At 42.7% G+C, this 25113-nt stretch overlaps 1 protein-coding gene across 3 annotated transcripts in view; it reads left to right on the top strand.

The window, feature by feature from the left end:
- The window catches only part of LOC109874408 (netrin receptor UNC5D-like), a 317100-nt gene that overhangs the window by 255272 nt on the left and 36715 nt on the right, over nt 1–25113 (top strand). For 2 of the 3 annotated variants that reach the window (XM_031809239.1, XM_031809238.1), the window contains exons 7-9: nt 7199–7363; nt 8439–8471; nt 13882–14067. In XM_031809239.1, the coding sequence (XP_031665099.1) occupies nt 7199–7363; nt 8439–8471; nt 13882–14067 (384 nt within the window). The remainder of the gene's footprint in view (nt 1–7198; nt 7364–8438; nt 8472–13881; nt 14068–25113) is intronic. The other variant, XM_031809240.1, reaches the window with a different exon arrangement.

Consider the following 25113-nt stretch of genomic DNA (forward strand, 5'->3'; position numbering starts at 1 on the left):
AACAGGGAGAAAGAGAAAAGGGAGAAAGAGAACATGGAGAAAGAGAAAAGGGAGAAAGAGAAAAGGGAGAAAGAGAAAAGGGACTTGAGTGCAGGATAGTTAACAACAGAAGGGTTTAGAATAGCCCTTACAGAGCAAGTGAAAGAAAGAAAGACAGAGCAAGAGAGAGGGAGTGGTGCTCGTTATCAGAGCATCTGTCTAATCAGCGCTGTCCAAGTGTTCCTCTACATGCGGTGAAATGTATGGTTTCAGACCACCGTACCAATCACCAGGGAAACGTGTTGGAGAAAAGGGAAAAAGTTATCTGGCGAGGGCAGCACTCTCCCGCCAACACAATCTCCATTCATCTCAACCACTCTTCTCTCTCTCCTCCTCCCTCTCATTCTCTCCCTCTCTTATTCTCTCTCTCTCTCGCTCTCTCTCTCTCTTTCTGTCTCTTTCCTCTCTTTCTCTTCCATAAGCCTCTCTCTTTTTCTCTTTTTCTCTCTTTTTCTCTCTCTCGTCCTCTCTCTTGTTCTCTCTCTTCCCCTTTCTCTCAACTCTCTCTCTCTCTTCCACAAGACTTTCTCCCCCTGTGAGTCCCAGCCAGTCTGCAAACACGGCATTTGCATTTAGATTAGCGAGGCAAAGGGAAACCTTGAAAACCTATGGAATTGGTAAGGTGGTAAAGGAGACTTGATGGAACAAGACAAAAAAGAAAACTGTCTTTTGTGGCTTGAGTCAGCACCAGGATAGGACATAACATGGTATTATTTCTAATGCCGGCCCTGGAGAGAAAGAAGAGGGGGTTTTGTTTGGTGGGCTATAGGGCTGGTCCATTGTATGTGCTCTAGCGGTAAGTTCCATATACGCTAGGAATTTATGATATGTGTTGGGTCTAAGGCTCTGTGTGTTTCTCTCTCTCTCTCTCTCTCTCTCTCTCTCTCTCTCTCTCTCTCTCTCTCTCTCTGTCTCTCTCTCTCTCTCTCTCTCTCTCTCTCTCTGTCTCTCTCTCTCTCTCTCTCTCTCTCTCTCTCTCTCTCTCTCTCCCTCTGTCTCTCTCTCTCTCTCTCTCTGTCTCTCTCTCTCTCTCCCTCTGTCTCTCTCTCTCTCTCTGTCTCTCTCTCTCTCTCTCTCTCTCTCTCTCTCTCTCGTCGGAGTGCATGCTGGGAGTGCATGCTGGGAGTGAGTCGTCAAGCAGGGGTGATTGTGAGAGCGAATGGAATTTCTTTTTTCACTCTATCGGGTTTTTGTATGTATATATATATATATTGATTAGTTTAGTTGTTTTAAGGGTATCTTGTTTAAATTATCACTAAACACGTATAGGGGTGGTGGGATCTTTGAGGTTGGTTTTTCGCGAGGGCACAACCAGCGGGTGGGGCTGGTTGATATGGCCACTCGCGGAAATGGAGAGTTTGAAAAACTTAGTCGGAGGCATGGAGTAAAGATTCCTGCTGCGACAGGGTGTTCAGTGGAAGAATGTAGCTTGGCTGTGGGTGCTATCATTGGGTATGATAGCATCAAATCAGCCTCAAGGATGAATAGCGCTGTAGTGATATTCTTAGATTCAATTGAAAAGGTGAATAAAATAGTTGAGAGGGGTGTTGTGTTGCGGGAGACACAGACGCCGGTATTTCCGCTTATGAATCCTGCGAAGAAAGTCATGCTTTCTAACGTGCCACCATTTGTTAGAGATGAAGTGTTAGAGCGAGAGTTATCGCGCCATGGTCAAATAGTATCTACAATAAAGAAGGTTCTTTTTGGATGCAAATCTCCGTTGTTGAAACATGTCGTGTCTCATAGGAGACAAGTGCATATGATTTTAAAAAAGGAAGGAGATGAACTGAATTTAGCGTTTAGCTTTAAGATTGATGGATTTGATTATGTCTTCTATGCATCTACTGAATCAATGAAATGCTTTGGATGTGGAAGAGAGGGGCATTTGGTGCGTAGTTGTCCCGAAAATGAGCGCGCTGAGCCTGGTAGTAGTTTTAGTGCGAGTGCAACTAACGCACCACCGCGAGGGAATGAACATAATAAGGGTACAGGAGAAGAGAGAAGGTGGGCAGATGTGGTTGGAAAAGCAGGAGAGGAAGGCAGTGTGGATACGGGGGCAATTGTGGTAGATCAGAACAAAGAGGGAGGGGAAACAGTAGGTGAGATTGCGACTGCTGTCGCTGAGGTGGTGTTGGAAAATGAAATTGGAAGTCAAGAGGAGATTGAAATAATGGAAAAGGAAGCGGATGTTTTCAAAATACCGAGGAGTAAAAGGAAGAATTTAAGGGGTGGTGAAGGGTCTAATTCTAAGAGAAAGGTAGAGTTTGATAAATCAATTGAAGATGAACAAGGTGTAGAGATGGTGGAGTATTCTTCTGGGGAGGATAGTGAGAGTGAGTCGTCTGACGCTTCACAACAATATAGTGAGATAAATGGGGTGGAAGGGAGGTATGGGATCGAGAGGATACGTCAATTTTTGAAGTTGACAAAAGGGAAGAAATATATGCAGGATTACAATGTAACTGATTTTTTCCCTGAACGTGAATTGTTTATTGAATCAGCAAAGTTTCTGATGTCAAAAATTACAGGGGGAAGTTTGAAAAGCCCTGAAATTGCTAGACTCAAGAAAGTGGTCACAAGAGTGATAAGTGATGTAAATTCTAAAGAAAATGAAAGAGTTCAGTTGCAGTCTTAACTCTGTAAAGAGATGTGGTGGCTGGATCTTCCTCTGTATATTTTTTTTATCCATGAGCAGTTTTAAGATTTCTTCTTTAAACGTAAATGGGGCAAGAGATGTTAAAAAAAGAGCCATGGTGTATGAGTTAATTAGGGGAAAGGGAAGTGACATCATTTTTCTACAAGAAACGCATAGTAATTTGGAAAATGAAGTTATGTGGCAACAGGAGTGGGGGGGGACAGTGGTGTGTAGTCATAAAAACTCAAAAAGTGGGGGTGTGGTTATCTTGTTCTCAAAAGGGTTTTTGCCATTGTCATATGAGGTTGAAGAGGTAGTTGAGGGGAGGTTATTAAAAGTTAGAGCAAGGTATGAAAACATCACTATGTGTCTGATAAATGTATATGCCCCAGTGGTGACAGTTGAGAGGGTATGTTTTTTAGAGACACTATCAAATACCATTGAGAAATGTAACAAAGAAGATTATTTGTTTATTGCTGGGGATTTTAACTGCACAGTTAGTGATTTAGATAGAAATCACCAAGAACCTCATATAGCCTCAAGGATGTTTTTAAAACGCCTCATTGTAACAAATGAATTGTGTGATATTTGGCGGAGTCAACATGGAGGAACAAGGCAGTACACCTGGGCGCATGTGAGAGAGAACATAATTTCTATGGCCAGGTTAGATAGGTTTTATGTTTTTGAGCATCAATCTCAGGTCTGTAAATCAAGTGTGATAACTCCAGTGGGATTTTCTGATCATTGTTTAATAACAGAGGTGGTGTTCATTAACGATGTAAAACCCAAAAGCGCATACTGGCATTTTAATATAACTTTATTGAGTGATGCTCACTTCAGGAAATGTTTCAGTTTTTTTTGGGAGAGGTGGAGGTCTCAAAAGGCCAGTTTTGTATCCATTCAACAGTGGTGGGATATAGGGAAAATACAGATTCAACAATTTTGTAATCAATACACGAGGAATGTCACCAAAGATATCACCAGATCAATGAAAGCCCTAGAGATTGAAATAGTGGAACTCATGACGTTGGTTGAGACCACAGGAGATCGAGGCCATACTCAGGCCCTCAAGAGGAGAAAAACTGCATTGGCAGACCTGCTGGGTATCAGAGCACAGGGGGCACTGGTGAGAAGTAAATTTCAGGGAATATCTGAAATGGATGCCTCATCCAAATTTTTCTTTGGTTTAGAGAAAAAGAATGGACAAAGAAAAATTATTCATTGTCTCAAATCAGCTGTTGGACAAGAGCTCACTAGCCCTAGTGAAATTAGAAAGAGGGCAGTAGAGTTCTATGCTGAGCTCTACAAGTGTGAGTACAAAGAGGACAAAACAGTGACACAGCAGTTCTTTGATGGGCTCCCAAAGGTGGCTGCAGAAGCTCAGGTTGAGCTTGAGCAACCATTGTCTTTGCAGGATTTATACACTGCATTAAAAGGCATGGAAAATGGAAGGGCACCAGGCATTGATGGGCTTCCCGTTGACTTTTTTAAGTCTTTTTGGGCTATGTTGGGAGAGGATTGGTTAGAAGTAGCTAATGATAGTTTAACCGGAGGGTTACTACCAATAAGCTGCAGAAGGGCTGTCCTCACCCTACTGCCCAAAAAGGGTGACCCGAGGGAGGTGAAGAACTGGAGGCCGGTGGCTTTATTGTGCACTGATTATAAGATATTGTCAAAAGCTTTGTCCAACAGGCTGAGGGAGGTGATGGGGCAAATCATACATACGGATCAGTCCTACTGTGTTCCTGGCAGGCAGATAGGGGATAACATTTCTCTGATTCGTGATTTTTTGGACGTCTCTAGGGCTATTGGGTTGGATGCTGGTCTAATTTCAATTGATCAGGAAAAGGCATTTGACCGAGTTGAACATCAATATTTATGGCACACGTTTGAGGCGTTTGGGTTCAGCTCTGGTTTTATTGCCATGATAAAGGTGATATATGGTGACATTGAAAGTGTATTGAAAGTTAACGGTGGTTTGAGTGCTCCTTTTAAAGTGTGTAGAGGTATTAGGCAGGGATGTTCTATGTCAGGGATGTTATATGCCATTGCTATAGAGCCACTACTAAATAGCATTAGAAGTCGCATTGCAGGGGTGTGCCTTTCAGAGGATGTTCCTCCTATTCGTCTCTCAGCCTATGCTGATGATGTAGTTGTGCTAGTGAAAAATCAAGCGGAGGTGGATAGCTTGGGTCTAATGGTTGATCGTTTTAGGGGAATATCCTCTGCAAAGGTAAATTGGGAAAAGAGTTGTGCGTTACAGATTGGAGAATGGTCTGGAGGGATCATGGCTTTGCCAGGGGGGCTAGAATGGTGTAAGGGAGGTTTTAAGTATCTTGGAGTATACCTAGGAGATGAGGGGACTATGGAAAAAAATTGGAGTGGGGTGGTTGAAATGGTGGAAGGGAGGATGAGGAGATGGCGTTGGTTATTATCTCGTATGTCATATAGGGGGCGCACTATTATAGTTAACAATGTGATTGCATCTGCACTGTGGCATCGGTTGTCAGTTTTAGAACCACCATCTGGCCTTCTGGCTAAGATACAGGCAATTATTGTAGATTTCTTTTGGGATAAATATCACTGGGTTCCACAAAGTGTTTTGTATTTGTCAAAAGAAGAGGGGGGACAAGGTCTTGTACATCTTGCTAGTAGGGCTGCTGCTTTCCGGTTTCAGTTTATTCAAAGGTTACTTTATGGACCGGAAAATGTGGTGTGGAGAGGGGTGGCAGGTCTTATATTACAACGGGTTGGAGGATTAGGTTTAAAGAAGGCTTTATTTCTGGTTGATAGTAGCCATATTTCTAGGGAGGGAGTACCTCCGTTTTACAGAGGACTTCTCAGAGTGTGGAGCATAATGAAGGTGTCCAGACGAACTTCAGTGGAGTCAGTGCATTGGCTGTTGGAGGAACCTCTGGTGTATGGGGCAAGACTGGATTGTACAACTGCAGCTGTTCCACATTTCTCCAAGATTCTGGTGAAGGGGAAAATCATCACCTTAAGACAGTTAATGGCCATGGCTGGGCCCGCCTTAATGGATAGAAGACGGGTGGCAGAACATTTGGGGATGAGGTCGGAAAGGATTGTCGGACAAATGCTGGGGAGCTGTAGGAAGGCTCTGTCAGCGGAAGAATGGGGTATGCTTAGTAGCCACAAGAAGAATGTACAAGATGAAGACGTCTCATTTCCAAGACTAGGGATTACACCAGGTATCCCAGAGTCAGAAAGAAAGGCGTTATTGCTGGATTTGAGAGGGTTGGAGGAGGTGGGTTTGGATGAGGTGAATGGGAAGGACTTGTATAGGGGGTGTGTCAAGGTGTTGAATAAAGATAAATTGAAAAATAGAAAAGACACTCCATGGAGGGTAAAATTGGGCATTGATGATAGGGTAAAGCCAGCATGGAGGGCACTGTACAAACCACCGTTACAAAAGGGTACTGGTGATATGCAATGGAGGGTTTTACATGGCATCATTGCAGTTAATGCTTTTGTATCTGTTATTAATTCAGATGTTAGAGATGGATGTCCTTTTTGTAATATAAGAGAAACCATTTTTCACTGTTTTATGGAGTGTGAGAGGATAAAACCTCTATTGGAAATGATGGAATCTTTGTTTAAAGCTGTAGGGGAATTTTTCAATAACACTGTTTTTATTTTGGGGTTTCAATATAGTAAACAACAGAAAAGAAAATGTCAAATGTTAAATTTTATTTTGGGACAAGCTAAGATGTCAATTTTTCTGAGTAGAAAACACAAGATAGAAACGGGATATGGGAAGGATGTAAGATGTGTTTTTAAAGGATTAGTGAAAGCAAGAATAAAAGTAGATTTTGAGTTCTTTTCAGCTGTAAAAGATCTCCTATTATTTGAGGAGAAGTGGGCCTACGAAAGAGCGCTTTGTTTTGTAGAGGAGGGGCAATTATTTTTTTCTGATGAAATAAGTTGAATGTATATGTTATGTATGTATTTTTGTTTAGGAATTACATTTGTTGTTTCATTTCTGAAAAGGCAGTGTGTCTTTTTATTTTTATTTTATGTTAACACTTGAGTAAAAAATAAAGGTTTTATAAAAACTCAAACTCTTCTCTCTCTCTCTCGTCTCTCTCTTTCTCTCTCTCTCTCTCGTCTCTCTCTCTCTCTCTCTCTCGTCTCTCTCTTTCTCTCTCTCTCTCGTCTCTCTCTCTCTCTCTCTCTCTCTCTTTCTCTCTCTCTCTCGTCTCTCTCTCGTCTCTCTCTCTCTCTCTCTCTCTCTCTCTCTCTCTCTCTGTCTCTCTCTCTCTCTCCCTCTGTCTCTCTCTCTCTCTCTGTCTCTCTCTCTCTCTCTCTCTCTCTCTTTCTCTCTCTCTCTCGTCTCTCTCTCGTCTCTCTCTCTCTCTCTCTCTCTCTCTCTCTCTCTCTCTCTCTCTCGCTCTCTCTCTCTCTCTCTCTCTCTCTCTCTCTCTCTTTCTCTGTGTTTGTGTGTGTGTGTGTGTACATGCCTGTATTAAGCATGTATGTTTTTTTTAACCCTACCTTCCCTCTCAGTGGATGGTGGCTGGGGAGAGTGGACAGATTGGACGGTGTGCAGTGTGGAGTGTGCGAGGCAGCGCAGCAGAGAATGTACAGCCCCGGAGCCTAAACATGGAGGCAGGCTGTGCGACGGGGCCGCCCTGGGAACAGATAACTGCACCGGGGGCCTCTGCACTCAGAGTGAGTAACGTCACATGCAGCTTCACCTGGTAGATATTGTCATCATTCAAATCTTCATTATAATCTTCACCATCATCGTCTTTGTGATCGGCAGAATGTTCCTCTTAGGGATCATCATCATTATCATCATCATCATCGTCAATGCCACACTTATTTTGTTGAGAATTAAAACATTGCCAAAGACAAAGTAGTCTTCTATTGGCTGGCTTGTTTCCAATTGCAACACCAGCAGTGCTGTGGACAAATCCATCCTTAGTTCCTTAGTGCTGCCATAAGCAGTGACCCACATACAGTGGTTTGGCAGCATGGGATGAAAGCAGAGTTTCAATTATATCTTATATATATATATTTTTTTTCAGGGACTTAGTATTTTTATTTTGTATTTTTTTTAAAATTATGTTTTAACGTTTTATGGGCCTAAGTTAAGACGTGTATTTTAACAGTAAGAAGGTCTTACCTTTTATTGTGGCATGAACACAACCAGTCATGTTGATTGTCATCTGATTGTCACTTCAAAAAGTAGGCTACCTGCGCACGGTCATTATACAGTCCACTCCCAAATAATTCCAGCATTCGTGTCTCATGAGTTCATGCCCACCCACCCTGTAATCCACACACTGGATGGAAGTCCATACTTATTTCTTAATTCTTCTGCTGCCCATATTTTCTCAAGTCCTTTTTTAACCCTCCATCCATTCTCATCCTCCCTAAGGGAGACGTGGAAAGACAATCAGCCTGATGTTCGTCACGCCAATATCCACACGCACTCACACATCCCTGGGTGATGGAAAATCCTATCACCCGAGGCGATCTCACTACCTACCGTAAAACACACACATTGTGATCATGATCACATTTGGGCATGTACCCACATGCGTGCACACACATACTCTCCCCGTGTCATAAAGAGTATTATCACTGGGCCAATCTCACTACCACGACAAACACATGCACACACACACATTGTGTACATGCGCACACTTACGGTGCTCATTGTAAAACGACTGCAGGTTACATCCTGTATTATTCCATCCAAGTAGAAGTAAAATGACACGGTTCCTCTGTGTCTTTGCAGATCGAAAGCTGCTACACGACGCCAAGCCACAGGGTGAGTTCTCCCCAACCACCATCCTGCTTTAGAGCACAATGTAGCACACTAAAACCACTATGGCTACTCTGCTCTAACAGCCATTATATGTTGTCATGCCACCTCTCACAGACACAACTCTCCAACCCAGGGCTCCAACATCATGATCCAGATCCATTATTCCCACAAGCATGATCATGTCAACCAATATTGAACATTATCTTTCCACCAGCATCATTATCCTATCGTTATTAACTACACCGTCAATGTAGTTTCCTCAATTAAAATGGGTCTACTTACCACTATGTTCAGCCAACTGCACAAAGTTTCTACCGGTAGCATGTAAACATTACCAGCTAACAAACAGTACATCCTCAAACGCGCCCTTCTGCTGCTTGACAGGCAGAGCCCACAAAGGATGGGAAATAACCTAAACCATAGTTGTCAGGTATAGTTCATTTGATTTTATATCACTCAAATGTCCAGTTAATGGTATCCAATATTGAGAGACATTGTCAGGCTACCCTCACGTATCTGAAGTGACATGATCAATTGATGCAGTTACTGCTGTATAACTCTGATGATAGAGCGACTGTAAATGTGCGCAATTGTCTTGCATGGAATAATCGGAACTGTGTATTTCTGAATTATGCTTTTCGAGAGGTGATGAAATTACAACCAAATATGATTATTCTTTTTAATTATTATTTAATTTAAAAAATTACCCCTTTTTCTCCCCAATTTCATGGTATCCAATTACGTTGGACGTACCAAGTACGGACTCGGGAGAGGCGAAGGTCGAGAGACCTGTGCTTCCTCCGAAACACAACCCGGCCAAGGCACACTGCTTCTTGACACAGTGCCCACCCAACCCGGAAACCAGCCGCACCAATCTGTCGGAGGAAACACCGTACACCTGGCGACCGTGTCAGCATCCACTGTGCCCGGCCCGCCACACGAGTCGCTAGTGCGCGATGGGACAAGGACATCCCTGCCGGCCAAACCTTCCCCTAACACGGACGACGCTGGGCCGACTTCCGGTCACGGCCGGCTGTGGCAGAGCCTGGACCCAGAATCTCTATTGGCACAGCTAGCACTGCGAGGCAGGGCCTTTGGGAGGTCTACAACAAAATAGTTAACATTTATTAAACAATCCTTTGAAGATGGCATGCAGTTGTGAATGGTTTTAACAGAGCTGGGATCTCCTTGTCCCCCAGCAGGCAAATCGAACGCTCTGCACCTTATTGTGTCTTTTTATTGATAACAACCTATACAAGAAACCTTCTTGTCATGATGAACACCATCAAAATAATGATCTTAATCATAAAATGCTATTTTAATGCCAATTACTTGTGACACCACAACTGTCCCATTTTTACTTGTGACACCACAGCTGTCCCATTTTTACTTGTGACACCACAACTGTCCCATTTTTACTTGTGACACCACAACTGTCCCAGTTTTACTTGTGACACCACAGCTGTCCCATTTTTACTTGTGACACCACAACTGTCCCAGTTTTACTTGTGACACCACAGCTGTCCCATTTTTACTTGTGACACCACAGCTGTCCCATTTTTACTTGTGACACCACAGCTGTCCCATTTTTACTTGTGACACCACAACTGTCCCATTTTACTTGTGACACCACAGCTGTCCCATTTTTACTTGTGACACCACAGCTGTCCCATTTTTACTTGTGACACCACAGCTGTCCCATTTTTACTTGTGACACCACAGCTGTCCCATTTTTACTTGTGACACCACAGCTGTCCCATTTTTACTTGTGACACCACAACTGTCCCAGTTTTACTTGTGACACCACAGCTGTCCCATTTTTACTTGTGACACCACAGCTGTCCCATTTTTACTTGTGACACCACAGCTGTCCCATTTTTACTTGTGACACCACAACTGTCCCATTTTTACTTGTGACACCACAACTGTCACATTTTTACTTGTGACACCACAGCTGTCCCATTTTTACTTGTGACACCACAGCTGTCCCATTTTTACTTGTGACACCACAGCTGTCCCATTTTTACTTGTGACACCACAGCTGTCCCATTTTTACTTGTGACACCACAGCTGTCCCATTTTTACTTGTGACACCACAGCTGTCCCATTTTTACTTGTGACACCACAACTGTCCCAGTTTTACTTGTGACACCACAGCTGTCCCATTTTTACTTGTGACACCACAGCTGTCCCATTTTTACTTGTGACACCACAGCTGTCCCATTTTTACTTGTGACACCACAACTGTCCCAGTTTTACTTGTGACACCACAGCTGTCCCATTTTTACTTGTGACACCACAGCTGTCCCATTTTTACTTGTGACACCACAGCTGTCCCATTTTTACTTGTGACACCACAGCTGTCCCATTTTTACTTGTGACACCACAGCTGTCCCATTTTGACTTGTGACACCACAGCTGTCCCATTTTGACTTGTGACACCACAGCTGTCCCATTTTGACTTGTGACACCACAGCTGTCCCATTTTGACTTGTGATACCACAACTGTCCCATTTTTACTTGTGACACCACAACTGTCCCATTTTTACTTGTGACACCACAACTGTCCCATTTTTACTTGTGACACCACAACTGTCACAGTTTTACTTGTGACACCACAACTGTCCCATTTTTACTTGTGACACCACAGCTGTCCCATTTTTTGTTTTGTTTTCTTCTTTGTGGGAGTGAGGGAAAAAGACGCAGCCAGTCTGCCAAAACTTAGCGAGCCCCCAATTAACCTGCCACTTTTAGCTGCTAATGCCTCTTTTGCATATTTTGGCAAATGCTCCTTTTCTTGGAGCTTCAGTCTACTTAGTGATTTTCTCAGTTCTGTTCCTGTGCAGATCTCATTATCTTTGGAGAACAAGCTAAGCCAGCAGTGCTTCCCTTTACACACACACAAACTTTTTTTTAAATCTGTTGTGGTGTACTGGTGAGACCAGATACAGCATAATCATTGCAGATGAGCTAATTTAATGAACTGGTCTTGTCATAATATAGGGTGTTCACCCATAAAATCATTCATTCATTCAAGGTTTATACAAATCAATAGAGAATTACGTCAGAAAAACAATAGTTCAAAACCCATGTCTCTACCATACACAGTACCTGTCAAAAGTTTGAACACACCTACTCATTCAAGGGTTTTTCTTTATTTTTACTATTTTCTACATTGTAGAATAATAGGGAAGACATCAAAACTATTAAATAACACATATGGAATCATGTAGTAACCGAAACATTTTTACAGTGTTGAAATTCTTCAAAGTAGCCACTCTTTGCCCTGATGACAGCTTTGCACACTCTTGGTATTCTCTCAACCAGCTTCATGAGGTAGTCACCTGGAATGCATATGAGCCAATCAGTTGTGTTGTGACAAGGTAGGGGTGTTATACAGCACAGCCCTATTTGGTAAAATACCAAGTCCATATTATGGCAAGAACAGCTCAGATAAGCAAAGAGAAACGACAGTTTACATTAAGAGATGAAGGTCAGTCAATGCGGAACATTTCGTGAACTTTTAAAGTTTATTCAAGTGCAGTCGCAAAAAACATCAAGCGCTATGATGAAACTGGCCCAACACAACGTATATTGATCGCCAATATACTGTAGCCAATGTAAGTCAATGAAAGCCGAGGATCTGGAGATGAAAATGGCAGGGGGAACATGATGATTTTGGTTGGTCCAACCTGCGGAAACAATTCCACATCTCCCAACGCCAAATATGAAGAGCTACAACCAAGAGCGGCGCGGTCTAAACTAGCAACGGTCACAGCAAATTAAAGTTCTTATTTCATCAACACTGTCAAGTACAAGTATATTAAGGTAATTTTGCAGAGAACAATATAAAGATTAATGCTATATTATTTATAATGACATTGGCGCAAATAAAAAAAAATGACATGAATGTCATAGATGCCTCTTGAATTGCCCAGTCTTTCTCTATATTCTAGAGCAGTGAGTGAACGCCCTACACAATATCCCAGTAGAGCGCTAAGGGCCTTCCGAGTGATGCCAGAGCGAAACAGCCCTTTGAGATGACACTTGATTAGAATCCTAGTTGTGTACATGTGCATACAGTGGGGCAAAAAAGTATTTAGTCAGCCACCAATTGTGCAAGTTCTCCCACTTAAAAGATGAGAGAGGCCTGTAATTTTTTATCATAGGTACACTTCAACTATGACAGACAAAATGAGAAAAAAATCCAGAAAATCACATTGTAGGATTTTTAATGAATTTATTTGCAAATTATGGTGGAAAATAAGTATTTGGTCACCTACAAACAAGGAAGATTTCTGGCTCTCACAGACCTGTAACTTCTTCTTTAAGAAGCTCCTCTGTCCTCCACTCGTTACCTGTATTAATGGCACCTGTTAGAAGTTATCAGTATAAAAGACACCTGTCCACAACCTCAAACAGTCACACTCCAAACTCCACTATGGCCAAGACCAAAGAGCTGTCAAAGGACACCAAAAACAAAATTGTAGACCTGCACCAGGCTGGGAAGACTGAATCTGCAATAGGTAAGCAGCTTGGTTTGAAGAAATCAACACTGGGAGCAATTATTAGGAAATGGAAGACATACAAGACCACTGATAATCTCCCTCGATCTGGGGCTCCACGCAAGATCTCACCCCGTGGGGTCAAACTGATCACAAGAACGGTGAGCAAAAATTCCAGAACCACACAGGGGGACCTAGTGAATGAACTGCAGAGAGCTGGGACCAAAGTAACAAAGCCTACCATCAGTAACACACTACGCCGCCAGGGACTCAAATGCTGCAGGCCTCTCTCATCTTTTTAAGTGGGAGAACTTGCACAATTGGTGGCTGACTAAATACTTTTTTGCCCCACTGTATGTGTGTGTGCATATATGTGTGTGTCTGACACACCAGTCAGGTGCTGGGGTGATTAGGACGACTTTCCCAGCAAGATTCCTCATTAGTGCATTAACTGGATGCAGTGGGGGGAAATACCGCACCACAGCGGAGTGAGGAGACAGGAAATGGAGAACAATAAGCCACAGAAGGAAGCAGGTTGAAACCTGGAATGGTTCTGCCCAAAAATAACTCCTGCTAGAAACTTTTCAGTAGTACCTTAGAAGTTTTCAGGAGAAGCGCATTTAGAGAGGTTACTGTGAAAGTTTGGGGTGAACATGACTTTACTGTGCCTCTCCCAAAGCGTTTTAATTCAACATATTTTAAAATGAGGTGCAAACTTTGTGCAGCAGCGAAAGCTGTGTTGGTCTGGCCAGTATAGCAAGAAATATAGATGCCACTTGACTTGACCCCCATTAGGCCCATATAACACTATTATAATATGACCTTCTGAATATAGCTCTGAGTTGATACCTTGTCTTTTTCTCTGATGTTTATACTTTGATTAAAGTATCTCTCGCTCTCTCTCCCAGGTCTGGAGGTTAGCAGTGACGTAGCGCTGTATTCGGGCCTGGCGGCAGGGGTGGTGACTGTGGTGGTGTTGATTGTGGCAGTGACCCTCTACCGGAGGAACCAGAGCGAGTACGGTGTGGACGTCATTGACTCCTCCGCCCTCACTGGGGGCTTTCAGTCCTTTAGCTTCAAGACCGCCTGCCAAGGTGAGCTCAGAGAACACAAACAGACAGACAGACAGACAGACAGACAGACAGACAGACAGACAGACAGACAGACAGACAGACAGACAGACAGACAGACAGACAGACAGACAGACAGACAGACAGACAGACAGACAGACAGACAGACAGACAGACAGACAGACAGACAGACAGACAGACAGACAGACAGACAGACACACAGAGACACAAACACACAGCTGAACACACAATAACTTTGGATAAGATGAGCCAGGGAGGGGCACACATACACACATACACACGCCAAGTTGAAGCAGAAAGACACACACACTTACACTGCTCAAGACACACATTGCTGTGGTCCAACAGAAGCTCAGTGTGTGTGACTGACTGTCCTTGGTGGTTACTTTGCGCTCCATTCAATCGATGTATGTTTAATTACTTCATTTAAAAAAGTCCTTGTGTCCAACAGCAAGGTTGTGTTTGGTTTGCTCAGTAACACAGTAGGGTGGTGTCAGCACTGTCTAACTTATCTGTCTCTCTCTCTCGCTATCGTTCTCCATCTCTCTCTATCTCTCCCTCTCGCTTTTGCTCTCTTTTTTGTCTCTCTCTTTCTCTCTCTCTCATCCTGTCTGGAATGGAGTGGAGCAGAGACCAGACACAGCTCTGATTTCTGATGATCTTGTCTCTCTCTTCCAGACACTCTCTCTCTCTCTCTCTCTCTCTCTAACACACCTCCCCCAACACATCTCCCCCCAACTGTTCAGCACCCCCATGGTGTTGATGATGGGGGAAAACGCTGTCCCAGGTGCCGCTCCAGAATCTCCCATAAGTGTTCAATTGGGTTGAGATCTGGTTATTGAGACGGTCATGGCATATGGTTTACATCGTTTCCATGCTCATCAAACCATTCAGCGACCACTCGTTCCCTGTGGATAGGGGCATTGTCATCCTATGGGAGCATAGCCATGGTAGCCAAAATTATGGCCTACCGAGCATTTGTATACATAACCCTAAACATGATAGGATGTTAATTGATAGAATATGAATTTTGGTTAAAATGTGTTACATTTAATTAGGTTTAAGAGTCATAAAGCAACTGAAGAAAAATGTATCTGTGGCTACTGTGTATGCCACAGATAAGAAAAATCTACATAAAACATCAACTCAGATTTTTGTCTAACGTCCACTCCGTCAGAGTGCTGAAAGATCTGATAGTATGGTTATGTTTTTATTAAGGATTTACAAAATGTCTAACGTCCACTCCGTCAGAGTGCTGAAAGATCTGATAGTATGGTTATGTTTTTATTAAGGATTTACAAAATGTCTAACGTCCACTCCGTCAGAGTGCTGAAAGATCTGATAGTATGGTTATGTTTTTATTAAGGATTTACAAAATGTCTAACGTCCACTCCGTCAGAGTGCTGAAAGATCTGATAGTATGGTTATGTTTTTATTAAGGATTTACAAAATGTCTAACGTCCACTCCGTCAGAGTGCTGAAAGATCTGATAGTATGGTTATGTTTTTATTAAGGATTTATAAAATGTCTAACGTCCACTCCGTCAGAGTGCTGAAAGATCTGATAGTATGGTTATGTTTTTATTAAGGATTTACAAAATGTCTAACGTCCACTCCGTCAGAGTGCTGAAAGATCTGATAGTATGGTTATGTTTTTATTAAGGATTTACAAAATGTCTAACGTCCACTCCGTCAGAGTGCTGAAAGATCTGATAGTATGGTTATGTTTTTATTAAGGATTTACAAAATGTCTAACGTCCACTCCGTCAGAGTGCTGAAAGATCTGATAGTATGGTTATGTTTTTATTAAGGATTTACAAAATGTCTAACGTCCACTCCGTCAGAGTGCTGAAAGATCTGATAGTATGGTTATGTTTTTATTAAGGATTTACAAAATGTCTAACGTCCACTCCGTCAGAGTGCTGAAAGATCTGATAGTATGGTTATGTTTTTATTAAGGATTTACAAAATGTCTAACGTCCACTCCGTCAGAGTGCTGAAAGATCTGATAGTATGGTTATGTTTTTATTAAGGATTTACAAAATGTATAGTTTTCCATATTTTACAAATGTTTATATTGAACTTTTATTTTTAGAGGCAAAAATATGTCTGTTTCGAGTATCTGTTGTCAACGCTGTCAGTGGCTTGTCAACTAAACTCAGCAAAGAAAGAAACGTCCCTTTTTCAGGACCCTGTCTTTCAAAGATAATTTGTAAAAATCCAAATAACTTCACAGATCTTCATTGTAAAGTGTTTTAACACTGTTTCCCATGCTTGTTCAATGAGCCATAAAACATTTATGATCATGCACCTGTGGAACGGTCGTTAAGACACTAACAGCTTACAGACGGTAGGTAATTAAGGTCACAGTTATGAAAACTTAGGACACTAAAGAGGCCTTTCTACTGACTCTGAAAAACACCAAAAGAAAGATGCCCAGGGTCCCTGCTCATCTGTGTGAACTTGCTTTAGGCATGCTGCAAGGAGGCATGACGACTGCAGATGTGGCCAGGGCAATAAATTGCAATGTCCGTACTGTGAGGCGCCTAAGACAGTGCTACAGGGAGACAGGATGGACAGCTGATCGTCCTCACAGTGGCAGACCATGTGTAACAACACCTGCATAGGATCGGTACATCCGAACATCACACCTGTAGGACAGGTACAGGATGGCAACAACAACTGCCCGAGTTACACCAGGAACGCACAATCCCTCCATCAGTGCTCAGACTGTCCGCAATAGGCTGAGAGAGGCTGGACTGAGGGCTTGTAGGCCTGTTGTAAGGCTGGTCCTCACCAGACATCACTGGCAACAATTTGTCCGATTTGCGTTTATCGTCGAACAAATGTTACACAGAGGCCTATACTCTGGAGTGGTATCGATTTGGAGGTGGAGGGTCCGTCATGGTCTGTGGCGGTGTGTCACAACATCATCGGGCTGAGCTTGTTGTCATTGCAGGCAATCTTAACGCTGTGCACTACAGGGAAGACATCCTCCTCCCTCATGTGGTACCCTTCCTGCAGGCTCATCCTGAAATGACCCTCATGCATGACAATGCCACCAGCCATACTGCTCGTTCTGTGTGTGATTTCCTGCAAGACAGGATGTCAGTGTTCTGCCATGGCCAGCGAAGAGCCCGGATCTCAATCCTATTGAGCACGTCTGGGACCTGTTGGATTGGAGGGTGATGGCTAGGGCCATTCCCCCCAGAAATGTCTGGGAACTTGCAGGTGTCTTGGTGGAAGAGTGGGAACTGTCAAATCTGGTGCAGTCCACGAGGAGGAGATGCACTGCAGTACTTAATGCAGCTGGTGGCCACACCAGATACTGACTGTTACTTTTGATTTTGACCCCCCCTTTGTTCAGGGACACATTATTCCATTTCTGTTAGTCACGTCTGTGGAACTTGTTCAGTTTATGTCTCAGTTGTTGAATCTTATGTTCATACAAATATTTACACATGTTAAGTTTGCTGAAAATAAACGCAGTTGACAGAGAGGACGTTTCTTTTTTTGCTGAGTTTACATCACTGATCTAGGGTCCCACCAAGCCTCAGTTTTCCCATCTGATCAACCATTTGGCTCCCGAGTGGCGCAGTGGTCTAAGGCACTGCATCTTAGTGCTAGAGTCGTCACTACAGACCCTGGTTTGATTCCAGACTATCACAACCGGCTGTGATTGGCCCAGCGTCATCCGGTTTAGAGTTTGGCTGGGGTAGGCCGTCATCGTAAATAAGGATTTCTTCTCAACTGTCTTGCCTAGTTAAATAAAGGTTCAGTAAATAAAACCATTTACCCAGCTTTGGTGCACAAGTTCTGTCTATTCTTAGTAGCTTTAAGTCTCATGTAGTAGTCCAACTCAACTAAGGAACACAAGTTGGAATCAAAGCTTAAAGTTCTAAAGATAAAGAATCTCTCTCAATGATAACACACACAAACACACAAGTAAAAATCTCATTGGCTCATTTCGCACTCTCTTGGCCATTAGAGTTTTATACAGATAGTTGTTACACCTCTATTGCAGTGACAAGTACTTTGAGGCACTTCCCGTTTGTCATGGTGAGGTGTTTTTAGCATCACAGTGAAGAGATTGTCATCGAGACCAGGAAGTTGTTTAACACAATTGTTGCCAGGGTTTGCCCATAAGAGTTAGGCATGAGGTTAGCAGTGTGGTTTAGGTTAAAATCATATTTTAAGAAGATAAATTGTAGAAATGGGGTTTAGCCATAATTATGACTTGGTGGCTGTGGTAACTAGTGACAACCACTTGCCCTCCAGCCGTAATTGACATTGACTGTGTCACTTATTGGACCACTGATGACTAACAGCACACCACTATAAATCAAATCACATGTTCATAGTCCACACCTGTTTAGAAATTGTGAAATGCTTACTTTCAGGTCCTTCCCAACAATGCAGAGAGAAGGAAAATAATTATTTTTTATCTCGCATAGCTCATTGGTACACCCTTGTGGTTGAATATATATGTATCTATTGTAGGGTCCAAGGATAAAACAATGAATAATGTAGAACAAATAAATACCAAAGCATACCGTACAACTTCCTATTATGAACACCCTGTGAAACAGCTGCGAAAACCAACCTGGCAATATTTAAGATTTTAATACAAACTTCTATATTTTTTGGTACTGTTGAGACAAATTAATTTTCACAGATTTTTGTGCACTCACATGGCAATCAGACTAAAATACAGAATTCTGGTGTGTGGAATATTGAGGAGGTGGTTGCTGTGTGAGTGAGAGGTTCTGTCTGGTTCTCAACAGGCAGCCAGTCTCAGAAGGGGGACTTAAAGAGGGAGACTGCAAAGTCCAGGCGCTGCTGCTCTCTTTGTTCTGAGTGTTTGCAACGCTAGCGTTTTTAGTTCATCTGTGTATCTCACATATTATGTAGAGCAAGAAAACTCTCTTAGCAGATAATGCCAATAACAGTCGATGATGTAAATGAAAAGTTGGAAGGTGGTTGGTAATGGAGGACATCAGGTGGATCCACGTCTGGGTGTTAGGCAGAACCCCTAGGGCGTGGAGAACAGGAGCAGAGTTAATGGGAACAGGGTAGGAGACAGACAAACAAGCAAAGACACAGGTTACACTTTACTGTGAGAAAATGTGATAGATTAGTGCAGTGTTATAAATGGGAGACTTTTCAACACTTCTGTACATAAAACACATTATAATATCTTACATTGTAGGTGTATACATTATAATATCTTACATTGTAGGTGTATACATTATAATATCTTACATTGTAGGTGTATACATTATAATATCTTACATTGTAGGTGTATACATTATAATATCTTACATTGTAGGTGTATACATTATAATATCTTACATTGTAGGTGTATACATTATAATATCTTACATTGTAGGTGTATACATTATAATATCTTACATTGTAGGTGTATACATTATAATATCTTACATTGTAGGTGTATACATTATAATATCTTACATTGTAGGTGTATACATTATAATATCTTACATTGTAGGTGTATACATTATAATATCTTACATTGTAGGTGTATACATTATAATATCTTACATTGTAGGTGTATACATTATAATATCTTACATTGTAGGTGTATACATTATAATATCTTACATTGTAGGTGTATACATTATAATATCTTACATTGTAGGTGTATACATTATAATATCTTACATTGTAGGTGTATACATTATAATATCTTACATTACACCTCAAGCTGGTCCCCCTCCGAAATGTTATTTGTCACATACACATGGTTAGCAGATGTTAATGCGAGTGTAGCGAAATGCTTGTGCTTCTAGTTCCGACAATGCAGTAATAACCAACAAGTAATCTAACTAACAATTCCAAAACTACTGTCTTATACACACAAGTGTAAGGGGATAAAGAATATGTACATAAAGATATATGGATGAGTGATGATATAGTAGATGGTATCGAGTACAGTATATACATATGAGATGAGTATGTAAACAAAGTGGCATAGTTAGTGGCTAGTGATACATGTATTACATAAAGATGCAGTAGATGATATAGATGATATAGAGTACAGTATATACGTATACATATGAGATGAATAATGTAGGGTATGTAAACATTATATTAGGTAGCATTGTTTAAAGTGGCTAGTGATATATTTTACATCATTCCCATCAATTCCCATTATTAAAGTGGCTGGAGTTGAGTCAGTGTGTTGGCAGCAGCCACTCAATGTTAGTGGTGGCTGTTTAACAGTCTGATGGCCTTGAGATAGAAGCTGTTTTTCAGTCTCTCGGTCCCAGCTTTGATGCACCTGTACTGACCTCGCCTTCTGGATGATAGCGGGGTGAACAGGCAGTGGCTCGGGTGGTTGTTGTCCTTGATGATCTTTATGGCCTTCCTGTAACATCGGGTGGTGTAGGTGTCCTGGAGGGCAGGTAGTTTGCCCCCGGTGATGCGTTGTGCAGACCTCACTACCCTCTGGAAAGCCTTACGGTTGTGGGCAGAGCAGTTGCCATACCAGGCGGTGATACAGCCCGCCAGGATGCTCTCGATTGTGCATCTGTAGAAGTTTGTGAGTGCTTTTGGTGACAAGCCAAATTTATTCAGCCTCCTGAGGTTGAAGAGGCGCTGCTGCGCCTTCTTCACGATGCTGTCTGGCGTGCGTGGCCACGCAGTCGTGGGTGAACAGGGAGTACAGGAGAGGGCTCAGAACGCACCCTTGTGGGGCCCCAGTGTCGAGGATCAGCGGGGTGGAGATGTTGTTGCCTACCCTCACCACCTGGGGGCGGCCCGTCAGGAAGTCCAGTACCCAGTTGCACAGGGCGGGGTCGAGACCCAGGGTCTCGAGCTTGATGACGAGCTTGGAGGGTACTATGGTGTTAAATGCCGAGCTGTAGTCGATGAACAGCATTCTCACATAGGTATTCCTCTTGTCCAGATGGGTTAGGGCAGTGTGCAGTGTGGTTGAGATTGCATCGTCTGTGGACCTATTTGGGCTGTAAGCAAATTGGAGTGGGTCTAGGGTGTCAGGTAGGGTGGAGGTGATATGGTCCTTGACTAGTCTCTCAAAGCACTTCATGATGACGGAAGTGAGTGCTACGGGGCGGTAGTCGTTTAGCTCAGTTACCTTAGCTTTCTTGGGAACAGGAACAATGGTGGCCCTCTTGAAGCATGTGGGAACAGCAGACTGGGATAGGGATTGATTGAATATGTCCGTAAACACACCAGCCAGCTGGTCTGCGCATGCTCTGAGGGCGCGGCTGGGGATGCCGTCTGGGCCTGCAGCCTTGCGAGGGTTAACGCGTTTAAAAGTTTTACTCACCTCGGCTGCAGTGAAGGAGAGGCCGCATGTTTTGGTTGCAGGCCGTGTCAGTGGCACTGTATTGTCCTCAAAGCGGGCAAAAAAAGTTATTTAGTCTGCCTGGGAGCAAGACATCCTGGTCCGTGACGGGGCTGGTTTTCTTTTTGTAATCCGTGATTGACTGTAGACCCTGCCACATACCTCTTGTGTCTGAGCCGTTGAATTGAGATTCTACTGTCTCTATACTGACGCTTAGCTTGTTTGATTGCCTTGCGGAGGGAATAGCTACACTGTTTGTATTCGGTCATGTTACCGGTCACCTTGCCCTGATTAAAAGCAGTGGTTCGCGCTTTCAGTTTCACGCGAATGCTGCCACCAATCCACGGTTTCTGGTTTGGGAATGTTTTAATCGTTGCTATGGGAACGACATCTTCAACGCACGTTCTAATGAACTCGCACACGGAATCAGCGTATTCGTCAATGTTGTTGTCTGACGCAATACGAAACATATCCCACAGAGAATCAGACTGATCCGAACTCACTGGTTCTGGTGGATGGGATACCTCCTGGGGGGCTCGGCCAGTCGATGGTCCTAAAGTCATTTGGAGAGGTAGATTTTTTAAATATTCACCTTAACAGATGGTGACCCCAGCTAAGGGCGAAAGAACAGGGAGGTTTACCAGGTTTCGCCTTCCTTTTGTCCTTCTTCCAAACCAAGTAACTCATCCGGATGTAGTAGCACTTGATCCCTCTTCTTGATTCTGTTCCGGTAGCTCTCCTGTTTCTCCTGCACCTTGTTGATGTTCAGTCTCACCTTGATTGATAACAGGAATAAATGCAATTACATTTCATATTACAAATACATTTCTTACATCTCTCTTGGGAGGGCCAGAAAATAAATTAAACAGCAGACAATCATTTTTACCTGGTCAAAAACCTCCACATCCTTCTCAGCCCGTGCCTGAAGGTGGTCCTTGAAGGTGGTCCTTGAAGGCGTTCTGATCTGGTTCAACAACTTCCACCACATCAGGTGGAGTTTCAGTGATCTGAAAGTAAGTTTTACAAAAATAGCAATAGACAAACATCACTAAGTCAATCACACATTTGAAAGACTACAGTATATGGAATAATTGTATATACAATTGCATTGTTTACCTCAGTCAACAGCTGTGTTTCCCGTCCGTACTCGGTGGAGGCCTAGATGCTGCTGTTGTGTGCAAAGAGAATTACCTTCAGGTTGTTCTCCCAACCTTCCTGGTATCAGTCAAGGGACTTGCCCATGGCAGTCTTGATGGTCTGGTTGGTCCAGTCACCAAACCTGGAGGAGGGGGTAGGAAAGCGATTTCTATTGACAATGTAAGATATTGAAATATGTTTGCTTACAATGGAAAAACAAGACAAACTAATTGTAAAAAATAAAATAAAAATCATTGGTGACCGAATATATTATAAGATCCGTACCTTGTTCCAGTATTCATGACCCCGGTCACTCAAGATGACCTCAGGAGAACCATGTGTGTATAAGATGTCTGTCATCGCCTTGGAGGTGGCCTCATCAGTCTTGTCTTTGATGGGTATCATACGAAACAAAAATAGATTTTTGGTTCCAAGCACCCTTAACGGGTTACAGAAGGGAATATAGAGTTAAGCAGGTTACTCCTCCATTACTGACCTTAATGGGTATCGCCTCCATCCACTTGGTAAAGTGATCGGTCGCCATCAGACACCAGCTGTTGCCATTCCTAGATTTCGTGAAGTGTCTGATGAGGTCCACCCCTAACATTTAATGTGTTAGAGAGATGACTTTATTCTTACCCTTTTCTGTGTCATACAGAATGTAGATTTTCATATTTGTAAGGATACTGATACACACACAATAATATTGAACTCTGCTGTGGTCAAATAAAGCAACCATTACAAATGACTTATCGGGGCAAAATTTGAATTGGGACACTTACCGATCATGTCACATGGTGAAACAACTTTGACGGGCTTCAATTCCGGTGCCACAGTCGTCGCCCTCTCAAACTTCTGACAAGCTAGACAGGATGCTGACCTTTAAGCAAAAAGTGTCAAATTGAAACATTGTGTGCGCTCTGATATAACATTAATTGAAATCATAATTTCAGATATAGAATGTTTAATAAAACAAAAGGTTATTTCAATTGCCCAGCTGTCCACCTCCTTGACAATTCCCTGTCAGAATAAGTGTATGTTGATTTTGGCAATCATGCGCTTCACTCCAAAATGGCCAGCATGTATCAGTCAGCACAGCCCCCCTTCTCCTCCTTAGTAAAAATCACCCTCCTGTCTGGCTGGCCATCCTTCCCTCGTAGGTACGTGTGATTGTCCAACAAGTTGAAAGAGAAGAGTTGTTGACATACTCAAGGCTAAGTACATTTGCACTGCTGTCTTTCTGTCGGTCTTCCGCTCTCTATGTCTGTCTAGCGAAGACACCTAGTTAAAGGGCATTTTGAATTACCATAATTGCTTACACCATTCCATTTGACTGGTCAAGATTAACTTATAGCCAGAAACCTCAATATGACAGACAAAACTATATCAGTGGAGGCTGTTGAGGGGAGGGCTCATAATAATGGCTGGAATGGAGTCAACGGATTGGTATGAACCACATGGAAATCACATTCCATTTACTCCAATACAAATCCTCACCTCTGCCCCCACTGAAGTATATGAATAACTAGCAACATGTACAGTGCCTTGCGAAAGTATTCGGCCCCCTTGAACTTTGCGACCTTTTGCCACATTTCAGTTTCAAACATAAAGATATAAAACTGTATTTTTTTGTGGAGAATCAACAACAAGTGGGACACAATCATGAAGTGGAACGACATTTATTGGATATTTCAAACTTTTTTAACAAATCAAAAACTGAAAGATTGGGCGTGCAAAATTATTCAGCCCCTTTACTTTCAGTGCAGCAAACTCTCTCCAGAAGTTCAGTGAGGATCTCTGAATGATCCAATGTTGACCTAAATGACTAATGATGATAAATACAATCCACCTGTGTGTAATCATGTCTCCGTATAAATGCACCTGCACTTGAAGAACAATTAACACACCAGGCAGGTCCGAGATACTGTTGTGAAGAAGTTTAAAGCCGGATTTGGATACAAAAAGATTTCCCAAGCTTTAAACATCCCAAGGAGCACTGTGCAAGCGATAATATTGAAATGGAAGGAGTATCAGACCACTGCAAATCTACCAAGACCTGGCCGTCCCTCTAAACTTTCAGCTCATACAAGGAGAAGACTGATCAGAGATGCAGCCAAGAGGCCCATGATCACTCTGGATGAACTGCAGAGATCTACAGCTGAGGTGGGAGACTCTGTCCATAGGACAACAATCAGTCGTATATTGCACAAATCTGGCCTTTATGGAAGAGTGGCAAGAAGAAAGCCATTTCTTAAAGATATCCATAAAAAGTGTCGTTTAAAGTTTGCCACAAGCCACCTGGGAGACACACCAAACATGTGGAAGAAGGTGCTCTGGTCAGATGAAACCAAAATTGAACTTTTTGGCAACAATGCAAAACGTTATGTTTGGTGTAAAAGCAACACAGCTCATCACAATGAACACACCATCCCCACTGTCAAACATGGTGGTGGCAGCATCATGGTCTGGGCCTGCTTTTCTTCAGCAGGGACAGGGAAGATGGTTAAAATTGATGGGAAGATGGATGGAGCCAAATACAGGACCATTCTGGAAGAAAACCTGATTGGGTCTGCAAAAGACCTG

Source organism: Oncorhynchus kisutch, linkage group LG29, assembly GCF_002021735.2.
Source record: "Oncorhynchus kisutch isolate 150728-3 linkage group LG29, Okis_V2, whole genome shotgun sequence".
Taxonomy (NCBI): Eukaryota; Metazoa; Chordata; class Actinopteri; order Salmoniformes; family Salmonidae; genus Oncorhynchus; species Oncorhynchus kisutch.